Raw genomic sequence first — 15,867 nt, 5'->3', positions numbered from 1 at the left:
ATTTTATGTCTCTGTGTATTTGGTATTTTTGGAGATGTCTGTCCGACTCAGCTTAGACCAACCACACAAATGACATTTGGGACCATTAGATGGCAGCAAAGTCTCGTCCGTGGCAATACTAGTGGGTCTCAAACTTTTTCATGGAAGCAGGAGCACAGAACCCAGCTGACGTCTCGGGTTCCACCTAGCGGCCATCAGTTGGGACCATGGAGAGGTTGAGACTGGATCCGCGTTGCCATGTCCGCTTATTATAAGCGACTTTGTGCTTGTTTTTCTGTGAAGTAAATATTGGTGGTTGCGGTTTTTTGGGCTTGTTTCTGAAGTGTACTAATCTGAGTTCCCAGACGTTTTCGCCAGCTCTGGCGAGGAACAGTGTACTTGCTTATTTAGGCTTGCTTCCACATTTTTTTAATTATTACTTAAACCAGTGGTTCTCAAACATTTTCATTAAAAAGTTTAGCCCCATTTAGAACCTCTCCCTCCGCTATGTAGCTCCGATTCCGAAGCAATACAGCGGAGGGTGAGGTTCCGATTGGAGCTATAAAAAGTTTTGTGCCAAGGGAGGGGCATTTGTGTTAGAATGTTTAAAATAAATAGTTTTTGAAAATAGCCTATCTACAAGCTCCCAACGCGTCGCATCGTGACGCTGTGTGAGCTTGTAGATCGGCTATTTTCAAAATAAATAGCCGATGTTTAAAGTGCTCATGTGGCCTAATAAGTCGCTACTTTTGGGCTTGTTTTCATAGACATCGTTGCTCGTTTCTCTCTCTCAAAACCTGGCAACACTGGAATGGAGAGTCAATCAGCGTAAACAGGAAGCAGCTGATCTGGACTTCACTGCCAGCTTGTGATCATAAGACCAAGTAATGTATAACATGTTTTTTCTTTTAAAGACAAACAAAACCGTCCATATGAAAGTGCTAGCCCCTCTACCATGCCAGGGAAACTATTGGAACATGACTAGCTTGAACTTTAGCATAGCTTTGCTAAGCTGTTTTAACACTTAATTCGGTTTGTTTGGTTGATAATATGCTAGCTTGCGCTTAGCATAGCTTTATTGCATGAGCAAAAATGTGATTGACGTAAGGTGTTGTTTTATTTTGTAATCTCAAAGTTACGCCAACATGGCTCAGTTTACCCCAACAATGATTATGGTGATGAGTTAGCTGTAGAATACAACTCTCGTAGACGTATTTATGATTCTGACGTTTTCAATCTACGAGAGTTGTAGGGTTCACAACCCCCATGGACACAGGGACTTTCTGCACTATACCCCGTAAACACTCCAAACATGTACACATTGAAAATAAAGGTGCTTACCCCCACGCCCCAAATGTTAACTCTCGCTACGGGGTAGTAGTTTAATGTAATAATCCATATCTTTCCATAAAGAAGTGTTTTAATGCCGTCTGTGGCCGATTCTGTCGGAAGTTCGCAATGGGCGGTAGTGACGCGCCCCATCTGGTGAAACCCGCAATTACATTCAATGTAAACAGGAAGTAAACGAGGGTGAAAAAATGGCATTCGGCCACAGACGGCATTAAAACACATTGAAAGATATGGATTATTACATTACACCACCACCCCGTAGCGAGAGTTAACATTTGAGGCGTGCGGGTAAACACCTTTATTTTCAATTTGTACATGTTTGGAGTGTCTGCGTGGTATAGTGCTGAAAGTCCCTGTGTCCATGGGGGGTGAACCCTACAACAATCGTAGATTGAAAACGTCAGAATCATAGATACGTCTACGAGAGTTGTATTCTACAGCTAGTGATGAGTTAATGAGTTAAAAGAGAACACTAAGATGAACTTATGCTGTCCTGTCCCTAACACCAGTGGTGTAGTAACTAAGTACATTTACTCAAGTACAATTTTTAGGTATTTTATTTTACCTTACTGGTGTATTTCCAATTTTCAGTTATTTTACTTGTACTCCACTACACCCCAGAGGCAAATATTATACTTTAACTCCACTACAATTATTTGAAAACCTAAGTTACTAGTTACTTTGTAGATTTTGATTATTATTACAAAACATACATTAACCACTTCAGCCTTATTTCGGCCATTTGAAAATATTTTCATACATTTGAAAACTTGGGACATGGGACATTCTGCTTAATGAGTACTTTATACATTTGGTACTTCAAGTACATTTTGATGCCAATACTTTTGTACTTTAACTCAAGTAAATTTTGAATTCCAGACTTTTACTTGTAACAGAGTATTTCTACAATGCAGTATTGATACTTTTACTTAAGTACAAAATGTGAGTACTTTTCCCACCACTGTCCCTAACACATAAGTGAAAATGTTCTCATCTGAACTGCAGCTGTCACAGCAGAGTAACTGAAGTAGTGAGAGGCCACACCTGGGAAAAAAACAGAAGCAAGACATTCAAAGTAATATTCTACTTCTCCACCAAAGGAAATGTCAAGCACAGCTATGAAAAAGAAGGTGAGTCTCATTATTAACCATTGTTGAGCCTCACGCTGTAAATTCTGGGTAGTGTTGCCATATTTTGTGAGAGAAATAAGCAACCAAGTCTAGGAAAACAAGAAGCAACTTAGGCCACATATGAGCACTTTAAACCTATATGCATCGGCTAGCCTATATCTACAAGCTCACAAGCTTGTAGATCTGCTATTTTCAAAAACTCTTGCAATAAAATGTGTAATTTCTTTTGAAACATTCTAACACAAATGCTCCCTGGCACAAAACGTTTTCATGAAAATATTTGAGAATCACTGGTTTAAATAATAATAAAAGTTTGGAAGCAAGCCTAAACAAGCAAGTACACTTAAGAAACAAGCCCAAAAAAACGCAACCCGCAACTACCAATTTTTACAAGCAACTTTACAGAAAAGGGAGCCCAAAGTCGCTTATAATAATAACAAGCCATTGAGTGATAAGTTGATGACCCTGTCTTGCACTGTGTTCAAGGTGCTGTTGATGGGGAAAAGTGGGTCTGGAAAGACCAGCATGAGGTCAATCATATTTGCCAATTACATAGCCCGAGACACAAGGCGTCTTGGAGCCACAAGTAAGTAGAATGGACTGACATCATCGTATCACATGATGAGCGTTTATTTTATAACAATCAATAATGCATTTATGTTTTTAATCTGCAAATAACTATCTCGCCTTCAAAATGTAGTTGATGTGGAACACTCCCATGTGCGGTTTCTCGGCAATCTGGTTCTGAACCTATGGGATTGTGGAGGGTAAACCTTATTTATTATTCACCTTCTTCTGACCAGCTACAAACAAGTTTGAGCTAATATGATCTCACAATACTGTTTTCTTTTTATCCCTTTTTACTATCAGACAGGACAACTTCATGGAGAACTATTTCACAAGCCAGCGGGACAACATTTTCCGGAACGTGGAGGTGCTGATCTATGTATTCGATGTTGAAAGCCGTGAGCTGGAGAAAGACATGCATTACTACCAGTCTTGCCTGGAAGCCATCCTGCAGAACTCCCCTGATGCAAAAGTGTTCTGCCTTGTGCACAAAATGGATCTGGTGCAGGAAGACCAAAGGGATTTGGTAAGACAGATGTGGTTTGGATACTTTGGAAATCAACAGTGCACCCCTCTCACACACGCACACACACACACGCGCGCCAAATCTGGCTGCTATTACTGCTCTTCTGTGGAAATTCTGTTCTGGTTTAAGGCCTAAATGTGATAGTCATACATCATGTGACAGGATGTCATCAGTATTGGCATGCAACTAAAGGGCCCTACCCTTCTCACTATGTTATAGTCTGTCAACAACGTATCACAGCATGTAATGCAAAAATGAAATGTGAAAATCATGTTCAACAGCTTGTTCGGCTTGTAGTACAGTAATACAATTGTTTTTTTTTAAAACAATGTGAATTACTTACAAGTTAAGTCTCACTAAGTGTTTTCCCACAACTTTAAGACATGAATGGCAGGGAAAGGGGGTTCGTAGACCAAGCATACCAGCAGTCTAAAAAAAGAAAACCATTCATGGAAAATTGGTCAATGTTCATGTACGGTGTGACCTAAGTTGTGAAATGACTGACGTTGGCATGGTGCTTTATCACTCCAGGTGATAATTCACTTTGGTTTAAAATCTGTGTATTAACAATTATTCATAATTCATACACAGATTGTACACTTTTAAGAACACCTCAATTTCGACGCTACAAATGTCTTACGTTTTTTTGGAACAAGAGGAAATGTTTTGATTTCTAGAAACAAATTCAATATTATTTTTATTAAATTACGGTAGTTTCATATAAACATGTTGACCAACCACTTCTATTTCAGTTTGAGCACATAAGGTACTACACGACCATGAAGTATAAATTATTAGAAATGAATGGTTAAAACATGTAGAAAATATTATGTAACAAGCACGTTCATATAACAAATGCCATTATTTCATTTAGTAAATTTAGCTAATATAACCCCTGAAAACGTCATGTTGATATCGGCTACTAACTACTGTGTTCCATGACACAGTTAACCACATGAACACTAGCGTCCCTGTTCTGGGCATGCCATTAACACATTGACTGCCAATCACGTAGATCTACGCGAACCGCTTTAAAGCCGTCACGTGCCAATCGCGTAGATCTACGTGAAGTGAAAAAAAAGAAAAAAAAAATTAATTTTTTTTTTGTCCAATTTCACCCAAAGACCAAGGAGATATGATTAGTTGAAGATCTAGACTCCTATCCACTTCAATTTTAACTTAAAACTTAAAAATGCTGTATTTCGGCTCCCGAGTACTTTTTTTTTTCCAATGAAAAACTCTGGCACTGGCTAAAAAAATATGAAAATAATTCTGGCAGTTAATGTGTTAAAGAAAAACATTTGCCAAAAATGGCAGACCTACAAGCTACCAACGTGGCACTCTGTGATCTTGTAGATCGGCTAATTTCAGTAAAGAGATTTGGCGTAGAGGGGAAAAAAGGAGGGGACCAAGTATAGACTGCTGGTGGCCTCTGGTTAATGAAGGGTTTAAGTGGTTAATATAACTTCCCATTTGCTGTTGCAGTCTTTATGATCATAGTTGATCCGCTCCTTTGGGACTGTATGGGGATAAATATTTGCCATAGTAAAACTCCTAAATCTTTTGTCGCAGCTATAGTTTAACAGCCCATTTGCTAACATGTATTAATAGTTTAGTGAAGGCTACAGGCGGTTACACACCGGCGAATGTGCGAATATACGCAAAATTCGGACTCGTTCCGAATAATTAAAAGACGCTTTTTCGCTTCGCTTTTCCGCTTTTTAGCGCCATGTACGCTTGCATTGACTTTATAAGGTTTTTAAAAAAAGCGTATTATTCGCACGAAAAAATCGCCCCGGTGTGTAAGGACCTTAAGGCTTCAATTTATAGTTTGTGTCACACTTATGCTTTACAAAATTGATGTATTTTCAATGTGTGTAGAGTATAAATGCACCTCTTTGGAGAAACCGAGAGAGAACATTGGCTGGTGAGAATGACCCACTGTTATAAAGCTGATGGTCAAGTTTGGGTGGTCATATTAGCAAAAGCAATCAACATTCAGTTATAGCAACTACAGTTAAAAAAAAGTACATTTACAAAAAAGGGCCTTGCTGTAGTTGCTTGCCTTTATTTTCTAAACCACAAAAAGAATTGCCTAAACAAATGTATTAGTTTCAAAATGAAGCTTTAAAGTAGCACAGATAATACATGCTGACTGATCCACGGAAATGTCTACCCCTCTGCATTTGAAATGTATTAATTTTCTAGAAGTGACAGGTCCTCCTGATGTATTAAAGCATTATAGTTATTAACTGTAGTGAACCTAAGGGTTTTCACCAATTATCAGCAGTCAATCACTGATTAAAAATTAAATTCGAATATCATAATTCTGACACATTGACTCAGGTGGGGAATGTTTTTGTTTCTCCCCCATCTAATGTAATCTTTTCTACTTGCTTTATAATACAACATTTTAGCAGTGAATATATGCATTGTATACAGTTAGGTCACTGTTACCCAAACAGTGGGTCGGGAACCATTTGTGGGTCGCGGATCGATTTTTGTGGGTTGTAAATATTTACTGTTTTTTTTTCTCTTTTCCTACATTTATTTTTTTTTCAAACAAATCACAAGTTTCATTAAAAAATTTCAAAAGTATTTAATAAATAAAATAAAATACTTTTAAGAAGTTGTGAAAATAGCAGATCTACAAGCTCACAACGCAGTGCGAAGTGACAGGTTGTGAGCTTGTAGAGATATGCTATTTTCACTAGTTTGGGTCCCGGGCAAACGTCTTCCCTTTTGGGTCTCGAGCTAAAAAGTTTAGGAACCACTGTATAGGTGACTAATGTTTAAGGTTCACTGTTGATAATGTGCTATTGGAAAGTGAGAATGGTTTCAATTGCTTAAAGTTTAAAGTAACTCCCTCAATCCATGTGACTGATGTTGTAGATCTTCAAGGAGCGCGAAGAAGACTTGAGGAGACTGTCCAGACCACTGGCTTGCACATGCTTCAGGACGTCAATTTGGGATGAAACACTGTACAAGGTTGAGAGTTTATTTGACCACATGTTGAACCGTGTGCCAACAGTACTGGCAATCTCTAACAAACCGCTGTCTCTCCGTGTTCTTAGGCCTGGTCCAGTATTGTATACCAGCTGATACCAAACGTACAGCAGTTGGAGACAAACCTGAGAAACTTTGCACAAATCATAGAAGCAGACGAAGTTCTTCTGTTTGAGAGAGCCACATTTCTGGTAAGAGAAAGCAGGCTGCTTGGGATGTATTCATGCTTGTATTTAAAAATGTATTTCTCTTCTGATTGGTGCGTTTTATATACACATACACATTATGTTGTAGGTGATCTCCCATTATCAGTGCAAAGAACAGCGTGATGCTCACCGGTTTGAGAAGATCAGCAACATAATTAAACAGTTCAAGCTCAGTTGTAGGTAAGCACACATTCCAAATGTACAGCTTTCACTGACCCCCCCCCCCCTTCCAAGACTGCTTGATACATGTACTTGGTGATTCTGATTTTAGACTTGATTTATTTCAGTAAACTTGCAGCCTCCTTCCAAAGTATGGAGGTGAGGAACTCCAACTTTGCAGCCTTCATCGATGTCTTTACTTCCAACACATACGTCATGGTGATCATGTCAGACCCCTCCATACGTAAGTTTGAAGATTCAGTGCATAGAACCATGCATTAAAATGATAAAAGGATATTATAATTTTCAGGACTTCTGAAAATAATCATCAGCATAATGTCTTTTATTTTATAGCATCTGCAGCGACTCTCATCAATATTCGCAATGCTAGGAAACACTTTGAGAAGTTGGAGCGTGTGGATGGACCCAAGCACAGTCTGCATATGCGAATGCGCTAGCTAAAGGAATGGAGTAAGTGGATACACTCAACCAATCAGTCCAAACTTCAGACCACAGGATGTGGTCCAGCCGTGATTCAAATGAGCAGCCCTGCACTGCCTCTCCTGTATCTTCACACTCAATCACAATTATTATTGAGTTATTGTTTGAAAATCAGTTTTTGTTTAGTCTAATTTCTACAGTGATCATATGTATCATGATCAGTGATGCTATTTTGTTGAAATATTTGTCCTAACATTAAGAATTAAAGGAGAAAAAACAAATGCTTGTGTTTACATTTAAAGGGCCAACAATGCTGTCATGCTTTGCCATGCTAATATTGGTATGGAATTATGATGTCATTAATAAAAGTACAAAACTCAAAACAAAAGGTCAGAACATGTGCACAAATGAATTGTATGCTAAATCTTGTTTTGATACATTTTAAACTAAAACCAAGTTTAACCATCCATTTCATATTTATTTAAAGGGGTATTTCACTTCAAAAGACTACTTGAGTCATTTTAACATTACTCTGGCTTTTTATTTTAGACATTTTATATTTATATCCATTTAGACTAATTGAAAACACGCCTGGTTCTGGTGACTAATATTTTTTTATAAATGTTTACAAAAAGGTGTAAAATGGATTTAAAAAGTAACTGGAAAAGACTCAAGCATTAGGACAATATCAGAAGCAGATACCTGTGTTTTCAATGAGTCTAACATGGTTCAAATTGAGTTTGAAGTTCAATGGGTTTATATAGGAAGGTGGCAGGTCTGATAAAATGAATATCAAATATCTAAATATTGAATCAAGCGGCTTAACCATCTGGGCTGCACACAAGCCAGAGTATACTTTAAAATCACTCCAGAGTTGTAAAGTGAAACACCCCTTTAAAACAGGCTGCATATATATGAACCAAAATCTTTAACATATTGGGATTAGATGGTGTAGTAGTCCACACTGGTCACTGACCACTTTCGAGCAGTAATGTTCAGCACAAGACTTCCAAGTGTTGATTATACAACAAACGGCCTTATCGAACACGGAACCCCTTATTCTTTGAAAAGCGATGTCTGTCATGTGGTGACACATTATCCCACTTGGTGTGAGTCAGCTTACACCAGAGGGCTATTGACCCACGCAGTACCCACCGAGTTATGCCAAGGTTAGCAATTGTCATGCTCTCCTTGACCGCATTTAGGCGGTATCTGCATTGACAAAGTAGGAATTTGTTAAGCCTTTCCCCTCTTTCCCTAAAATGCATTTCCTTGCAATTTATTTAGGGCTTTGTATTTTGTTAATGTTCAGATTTAATCTATTAAAGAAAGGGCATGTTTTGATATATTGTTTAAACTGGACCAGTCCAGCTTCATGTGGAAATCTGCAGTTCAATTTTTTACTGTGTGTACTGACAAATCAACATCATTCCTCCTAGGACTTATTAGCTATGAGGAGTAGAGACAAGATGTGCAGTGCTAGAACACAATACCCTATTAAAAAGAGAGAAATATTTCCTCAACTGATGCCACCCAAATATCGCAACCCAAATTTAGATGTTTACCCAAAGACTGCTTCTTCAAAATTTTGAGGCAACCATAGTTTATTTTCAGATATTTAATACATACTTTCATCCTATTTTAAAGCTTTAGCACAGTAATAAACGTCCTCAAGACATTCATATTAAATTGATATTGACATACAGTAGAACTCAAAGACTGAGCCTCAAGTGAGTAGCCTGTAGTTTGTCCAATATTTTCATGTCCCTCCTGTAACAATTACTCTGAAAACTTAAATTCGTTCTCATGATGGAAGTCAATGGGACATTACGGAGTTTGAAATGTATTGACCTTAAAAACCTTCACTGGTACAGTTCACATTCATACATTGGGCTTAGTTTGAATATTATTTCCATTTGCAAATCTTTCTGTGTTGACAACAGCTGCAGACTCTGTCTCAGGGACAGCTTCTGCATCTGTGTCAATTTCATCATCTGCCAACAGGCCACAGCATGTGTGGTTCAGCTGTTGCTCCAGAACAGTGACCCGCTGCTTCAGCCGTTGCTGAGTGGCTGTGTATTCACTAAGAAGTCGGGCAAATCGAGTCTGCAAGGTGTCTAGAGAAGATTCTAGTCTCTCCATCTTCTCCTCTGTGTCCGGTTTGCCCAGCCCCCCACTTTCGGCATTCTCATCCAGTAGGCCCTCTTTCATAAGTATTTCCCGACCCCTCTCCTCAAGTACCTTCTTTGCATCTGGGTACTCAGTCACTGCCTCCATCAAGTCATCCTTAGAGAGGCAAAACAGATCTGAGTAACCAAGGCTACGGATGTTGGCTGTCCGACGATTTCCCATTTTGCTGCCCTTTATATTAAGAATGCTAATTTCCCCAAAGCAGCTGCCAGCAGTTAGAAGGGCATAGTGTGTGATGCCATCATCTGCCACCACAGCCAGCCTCCCCTCTTTGATGATGTACATCTCTTTTCCTATATCGCCCTTACGGCAGATATAGTCGCCTGGACTGTACACTTGTGGGCGGAGCTTAAGCACTAGCTCCACCAATAGTCCCGCCTCACAGTCTTGAAAGATGCGGACTTTTTTCAGTGTTTCCAGGTGTACGTTAATTGCAATCTCTGCCCGTAGTTTGTTAGGCAAGTTCTTAAGCACCTCTTGCTCATCCACAGCTTTCTTGTTAGTCCAGAGATAATCGAACCATTTAATGACACGTCCCTCCAGCTCTTTGCTGACTCGGCGGAAGTGCATATAATGTTTAATGGCGTCAATGCGGGCCTGAAACTCTGCACGTGTTGCATTCATGTTGGCGATCATGGAGCCCACATTTCCCACAATTGTAGCAAAGATCAACACCCCGACAAGAAAATCAAAAACAACAAATAGGTATTCTTCATCCCGCACTGGTGCTGGCATCTCTCCAATGGTGGTGAGAGTAAGGGTTGACCAGTACAGACAGTAGACGTATGCCCTGGTTAATGATCCATACTCTGGGTTGGAGATGTTAGGATATACCCAAGTATCAGAACCAAATCCCAAAGACTTGGAGATAGCGAAGTAGATGCAGGCATTCCAGTGAATGATGACCAGAATGTAGAGCACCAAGTTGCAGATACGGAAGATGTTGGGGTAATTAGTACGTGTTTCAGTGCGGTCAAAGAACTCAAACATGCGTGGGAAGCGCAGCAGACGGTTGAATCTGAGCTGTGGCGTGTGGATGCCTGTAGTAATGTAAGCCAAATCTGTGGGGAGGATGGACACTACGTCGAGTTTGAACTGAAATGTACGTATGTAGCTGTCTCTTAGCTTGGCATGATCCTTCACCATCAAACCTTGCTCCAGGAACCCTACAACAAATAAAGCAAATTAAAGGACCATACTGCAATGCATTTTGTCTACCGTAGCTTATTATCATTATAAACAGCCACAACTGCCCTGAGATGAGTTAAACTAATTAGGCTCTGGGGTGGGTGTCATTGCACACCTTTTAATCGATAATGTGACAAACCAAAAAATAACCCTAGCATTATATTTTGCGCATCTGATTATCTCTAGCCAGTTTCAAGTTGGCAAATTGATTTTCATACCATAGTCAAATTAATTAAATCCAATGGCTGAAAATTAAAAAAAAAACACTGTATGCTGTATGGAAATTGTAAGTGCATTCTAACTGCATTTAAACAATACTTCAATTTATCTTGTGACAGTGTGTTGTGTTGAAATGATCTACCTGTGCGAAGTCTGACCATTGTGTCCATTATGTAGACAAGATCAGAGAGATAGTCCAACACCAGCCAGCAGATATAATTTCCCAACTGCAACTTGTCAAAACATGCCCTATGGATAAAACATTTGACATTTAACTAAAGCATTCGTTTAGTATTAGACAACACATCAGTTAGCTTTTCCCATAAAAATATAAACATTTAAACTGTAAGGTTTTTAAAGACAAACAGATTTTTGTCTTAATTTTTTTATTTCTTTCAGTACCTAGCCACGACAAGGATCCAGTTGTACAGCACGGCTGTTGCAATTACAAATAGCCAGCGATAGTATGCATCATCTGATGGGGACACGACAAACACCTCCCACTTTTTCCTAAAAACATGGAGTGGTAATAAAGGAGACATAATCTTATTCTGTGACCTGCTGTATATTTGACTGAACAACATGTCTATGTTCCTACACAGCTCAACAGACTTCATTATCAGACACAAAGCTCTCAAACTTGCTAATACGTTGGTTGAGAGATATTACTTCATTGTGTGTCACTCATATTGAATAGTAATAGTAGTAGCACTCATACTTAAAGATCCCTTTAGTATTGTTGCCATTGGCGTCAGGTTGCGTATTGCTGTTGCGACTGGGGGCAGCTCTTAGTTCAGGCCCACCTCGAAAGCGCTCCAGAAAAGAGTCTGGCCGCTCTTCTTCTTCTATTAAGCGTCTGTGTGCCCAATTTCTCAGTGTCACCACCAAGCTCACGAATCTAAAAGAGAAATATCCAAATCATACATTATGTTTTCCTTACATTTTAAAAACGTTTTGTATTTAGGCATGCACGTATGAACCATACGGTAAGTGAAATTCTGGACAATTGCCTTTGAAATTTGGTAAATGCATAGATGACATGGCCCAAACCTCTAGTATTATATATCCCTACTCTATATTGTGCCTGACCTAAACAATATTAGCACTACAGACTTCTAGTCCACTCATACCTATTTTCAACTCTGCTGGTTTGTTAGTGGGAGCATTCTGTGTTTTTAGGTAACTAGTGTGTGGAACTGGTCCTAATTCCATGTATACAAGGGCTAAAGGCTGATGATGCCTGTTCTCTGCTAAGTGTTTAGGAATTGCATGTGTTGGAAATTCTTTTAATATACCAGGCCAGGCCAAAGCTTTACCTTGTGAAAGCACCTCCTCTTTGTAAAGAATTTCTAGAATTTCGTCCTTGAGGATCAAGGTCAGCTACTCTTTGTAGCTCTGAAGATGTGTCATCACAAGCTGATGGCACCCTTGAAACAGAAAAATATGTTAAATGTTGAATAGAAACGTTTATATAAAACTTATAATATTTATATACAACATGGTCACATTGGGTACATAGATCAAGCATATTTTTACTACAACAAAATTACTGAATGAAGGCATAAATAAAGTGAGCGGCTATGACTATGACTGATTTGGGAAATACTAATTGTCTGCAGTTCTGAATGGCCAACCTGCTAAGAATACTGTCTCTGTCAATCTCCTCCTCTAAAGTGGTCTTCACAGAAAGGTTATGGGGCGACACGTCTCTCCCAGCCACCTGGCCCGTCATCTTCAAATCTGTTATGAGGAGAAACAATGTATTACTGTATGTCACTGTACCCCTCACAAGCCATCTCGATTCTATGGTCATGTTTCTTGCAGTGTCAGTCTCTGGGGAAAGAGGGTGAAACAAGTCTGGAGTCTCAGTGTTTATGCTGTGTGTTTGACAGATTATAGTCAAGGGACATAGGACGGTTGGGATTGCCTGCCACAGTCCCTGTTCTGGCCTGTTGCAGAGCAAGTGGTTGCTGTGGTGAGTCTGGTGACTAGCACATACTACAATATAACAATGGCGTAGGGATCTGATATGACTTCATTTAAAATGTAGCTTTTATTTGAGAATAAGTACAAGGATATTGCACTCTAAACATACAAATCTATTAGAAAATTGTGGTTTTGCATCCAGAGCTGGAAAACCAAAGGGAGGGGCAACAGCAGAGCCTGTGGTGCATGTGTCTTTTGGAAATGGACACAGATGATGAGGTGTTTAGACGGTGTTACCATTGTGTGACTAATTGGTAGATCATTAAGGAAAACACACACAGTGATCCTTAAGCACAGCGCTCAGTGAGACAGTCAGTCACTCCACCTCCCCGAGGAGCTTCATCACTTAGGAAACCAGGGCACTGACTACAAAGCTCAATGTAATATACTGTGTAGTATACTATACTATCTCATGACCCTGGTATACTGTAGGCACAGTTAAACAAACACTGCAGAGTAGTATGCTGTTTGTTCTCTCCCTCTCTCCATTTTTCTTTTACTCGTGGGGGGATTTATTTTAAAGATGTATTCTTATAATAATATTTGAAATTATGGCAAGACAATTGACTCATATTCTAGTACTACAGTGACACCACTATACTATGTTAATTGTAATTGGTTGACTTATTGCACTACTTTTTTTCCTTTAAAAATATATCCAGACAGTTGGCTTTATTTTATTTCTATTTAGTTACAAGACTAGATTATAAATGTATCTAATGTATGACAAAAGGTTTTTACTAATGCAATTGTCATTCATCTTTATTCCATTTCAATAACATTATATGGTGAAAACTAATTAATGTATAAATCCTGATCATATCTATGTCCCTGGAATGCTAAATGCAATACATTTATTATCAATTAATTGATTGAGAGGGATATTTGCCTACCTTAGTTTTGTCCAGTTACTCCAACAAAATCCTTGGTGCTTTCACACAGAGACAGCCAGAGCTCATTCCCAACCAGTCCATTGTCAATATCCATTACAGGTCTATACTCAAACTGTTCCTGTTGTACTCTACTCAGAGCTCCCAAGACCATTGCTTCCCCCGTTGTTGCTGAACATCATGTAACACTTTGCCTTTGTGTGCGTTTCCACCTCTTGGCGTCAGGCGTTGTACTAAATACAGGCATAAATACAGTTGTAGCCTCACCTCAGGTGTGTCAACAGGTCTACTGATGGACTAGTTGGAGAAGGTTGGTGGGCAAGCTGCTGTAAGAAATAAAGGGCGGAGAGATATTACCAGAGTTCAAACCGATGCTACAATCCTCTGTGCAAACCTGGTGGTCGTGTCTCTCGTTACATAGACCTGTAAGAAATGGCTTAAAGTGAACAGGAAGGAATACGTTGTCAGGCAATACACATAGACCTACATGATATAACCTATCAAAGACACCTGGGTATTAATGAAGCACAGAGCGCTTGAGAACACAGATGATGAGGCCACAAGAGACATGCATTTGCGTTTCATGTCTTCCTTGCCGTAAAGCTGTTTGACAGAGCATGACACTCATATTTAATGAAATACCCTAAGAGAGTGGAGCTTTGAGGCCCTAGGCTAGGGTCTCTATAGGCCCTCTCTATGCTGTAGGTTTTTGTATCTGTTAGCGATTCAACCCAGTGGACCGTGAACCAGACCAGAATGTTGCTATCAAATGTACCGTGGAGAAATTTGTCTTCTGTCAAGTATGTTATATAGCCTAACTGAAATATGTATGGGGACCATTGTGAATGTAAGACCACTGTGAAAAGGGAACTCAGGAGTAGTACCCAGTTAATAATGCATCAAATTCCACAGATAATTTCTAAACTCTAATAAATGAATGTTCAACTCATATAAATACACAACGGCTGTGCTCATAAAATGAAACATGGGCCAACAGGGATTTTTCTCTGCAGTTGTGCAATAGCTGTGTACTGAAAGGCAGCTATGATGGTAAAGGTATTTGAGGTTACATAGGTTCCTTAATTCAATTCAATAGAGCAAATCACCCTTATTTGGGTATTAACTTTTTTCCCTGAATTGTAGCAGTTCCTTATGAACAGTGTCGTCTGTTATTCCATCCCCCTCACCTTCAATAACAGCCTAAAAGCACAACCAGTAGCCCCTAGAAGCCATGTTACTCCTCAAACCCTAAACTCTAGCCTAGTGGTTCTCAAACATTTTCATATCAAGCACTCCCAAATTGATATGTATTAGGCCACGAAATTATTTTGTGCTAGGGACACCCAGAAGAGATTTGTAAACAAATGCTTTCTAAATGATTCCATATCTTTCAAAATAATTCTAGATTTTCCAAAAATAGATCTACAAGCTCAAAGCATGTCACGTTGTGAGCTTGAAGATTGTCTATTTTTGAATAGCAAAAGTATAAGAGAGTTAAAGTAGTTAAACTGATTTTGATGCTGTATTAACTAATTTTAGTGGGGACCTCCTGGAACCCGAGGGTCCCCAGGCCCCACTTTGAGAACCACCGCTGTAGCCTACTGGAATCTGTAGGGTTCATCCTGGAATCAGCATATCAAATTATTAGATATATTGAGTGAAATGTTGGCATTTTAGCCTGAGGGTGGCACTAGAGGATAGGTCATGGGGTCACTTAGTGTGCTGTGAGTTTCTGAGATAACTTGTGTGTAATTGGACATTTTGGACTAGGTTGAGGAAAAGTTATTGGGTCACCCAAATCAGTAGGGGCCATCCTCCAGGGAGCATGTATGTGCTCAGCGAGTTGCATGGCAATCGTGTGCCAGTGGAAATGGTGGCCTAAGGAGGTGAAGAACAAATTCCATGGCAATGAAGGCAGCAGTTTTTGAATTCAGCTGAATGGCTAGAGAGCCCACCTGGGAAACGGAACGTCCCAAGTTCGATTCCCGGCCCCAGCCATGTGTCAAGGTGTCCCTGAGAAAGACACTTAA

The 15,867-nt window shown here is 39.4% G+C and overlaps 2 protein-coding genes across 3 annotated transcripts; one reads left to right on the top strand and one right to left on the bottom strand.

The window, feature by feature from the left end:
* The first annotated feature begins 787 nt into the window (after positions 1-787).
* Positions 788-7,645, top strand: rraga (Ras-related GTP binding A). 2 transcript variants are annotated; one of them, XM_080435330.1, is made up of 10 exons: positions 788-863; positions 2,335-2,459; positions 2,946-3,045; positions 3,160-3,226; positions 3,330-3,552; positions 6,445-6,540; positions 6,627-6,749; positions 6,853-6,944; positions 7,052-7,167; positions 7,278-7,645. In XM_080435330.1, the coding sequence occupies exons 2-10, from the start codon at positions 2,433-2,435 to the stop codon at positions 7,379-7,381; spliced, it is 948 nt and encodes a 315-aa protein (XP_080291456.1). In that variant the 5' UTR covers positions 788-863; positions 2,335-2,432; the 3' UTR covers positions 7,382-7,645. The 2 variants fall into 2 exon arrangements, with proteins under 2 accessions (XP_080291456.1, XP_080291455.1); XM_080435329.1 differs by having other exon boundaries at positions 806-868.
* A 1,430-nt stretch (positions 7,646-9,075) lies between these two features.
* On the bottom strand, positions 9,076-13,966 carry cnga2b (cyclic nucleotide gated channel subunit alpha 2b). The gene is made up of 7 exons (XM_080435314.1): positions 13,841-13,966; positions 12,596-12,701; positions 12,278-12,388; positions 11,680-11,859; positions 11,364-11,471; positions 11,104-11,210; positions 9,076-10,720 (listed from the first exon to the last, which is right to left on the bottom strand). Exons 2-7 carry the CDS (start codon positions 12,691-12,693, stop codon positions 9,246-9,248), a joined length of 2,079 nt encoding a protein of 692 aa, XP_080291440.1. The 5' UTR covers positions 12,694-12,701; positions 13,841-13,966; the 3' UTR covers positions 9,076-9,245.
* Positions 13,967-15,867: the final 1,901 nt, after the last annotated feature.

The sequence above is a fragment of the Gymnoscopelus braueri genome (genome assembly GCF_963280865.1).
Source record: "Gymnoscopelus braueri genome assembly, chromosome: 8".
Taxonomy (NCBI): Eukaryota; Metazoa; Chordata; class Actinopteri; order Myctophiformes; family Myctophidae; genus Gymnoscopelus; species Gymnoscopelus braueri.
The sequence above is the reverse complement of the archived record's forward strand: the minus strand, read 5'-3'. Positions and strand labels throughout refer to the sequence as shown.

Excerpts from the sequence above, each read along its gene's own strand:
- rraga (XM_080435330.1), top strand. The coding sequence starts at position 2,433 with ATGTCAAGCACAGCTATGAAAAAGAAG. Across the intron at positions 2,460-2,945 it reads GCACAGCTATGAAAAAGAAG|GTGCTGTTGATGGGGAAAAG; the intron begins GTGAGTCTCATT and ends ACTGTGTTCAAG. Across the intron at positions 3,553-6,444 it reads AGGAAGACCAAAGGGATTTG|ATCTTCAAGGAGCGCGAAGA; the intron begins GTAAGACAGATG and ends CTGATGTTGTAG.
- cnga2b (XM_080435314.1), bottom strand. The coding sequence starts at position 12,693 with ATGACGGGCCAGGTGGCTGGGAGAGACGTGTCGCCCCATAACCTTTCT. Across the intron at positions 11,472-11,679 it reads AATACTAAAGGGATCTTTAA|GAAAAAGTGGGAGGTGTTTG; the intron begins GTATGAGTGCTA and ends CCATGTTTTTAG. Across the intron at positions 11,211-11,363 it reads TGGATCCTTGTCGTGGCTAG|GGCATGTTTTGACAAGTTGC; the intron begins GTACTGAAAGAA and ends TTTTATCCATAG.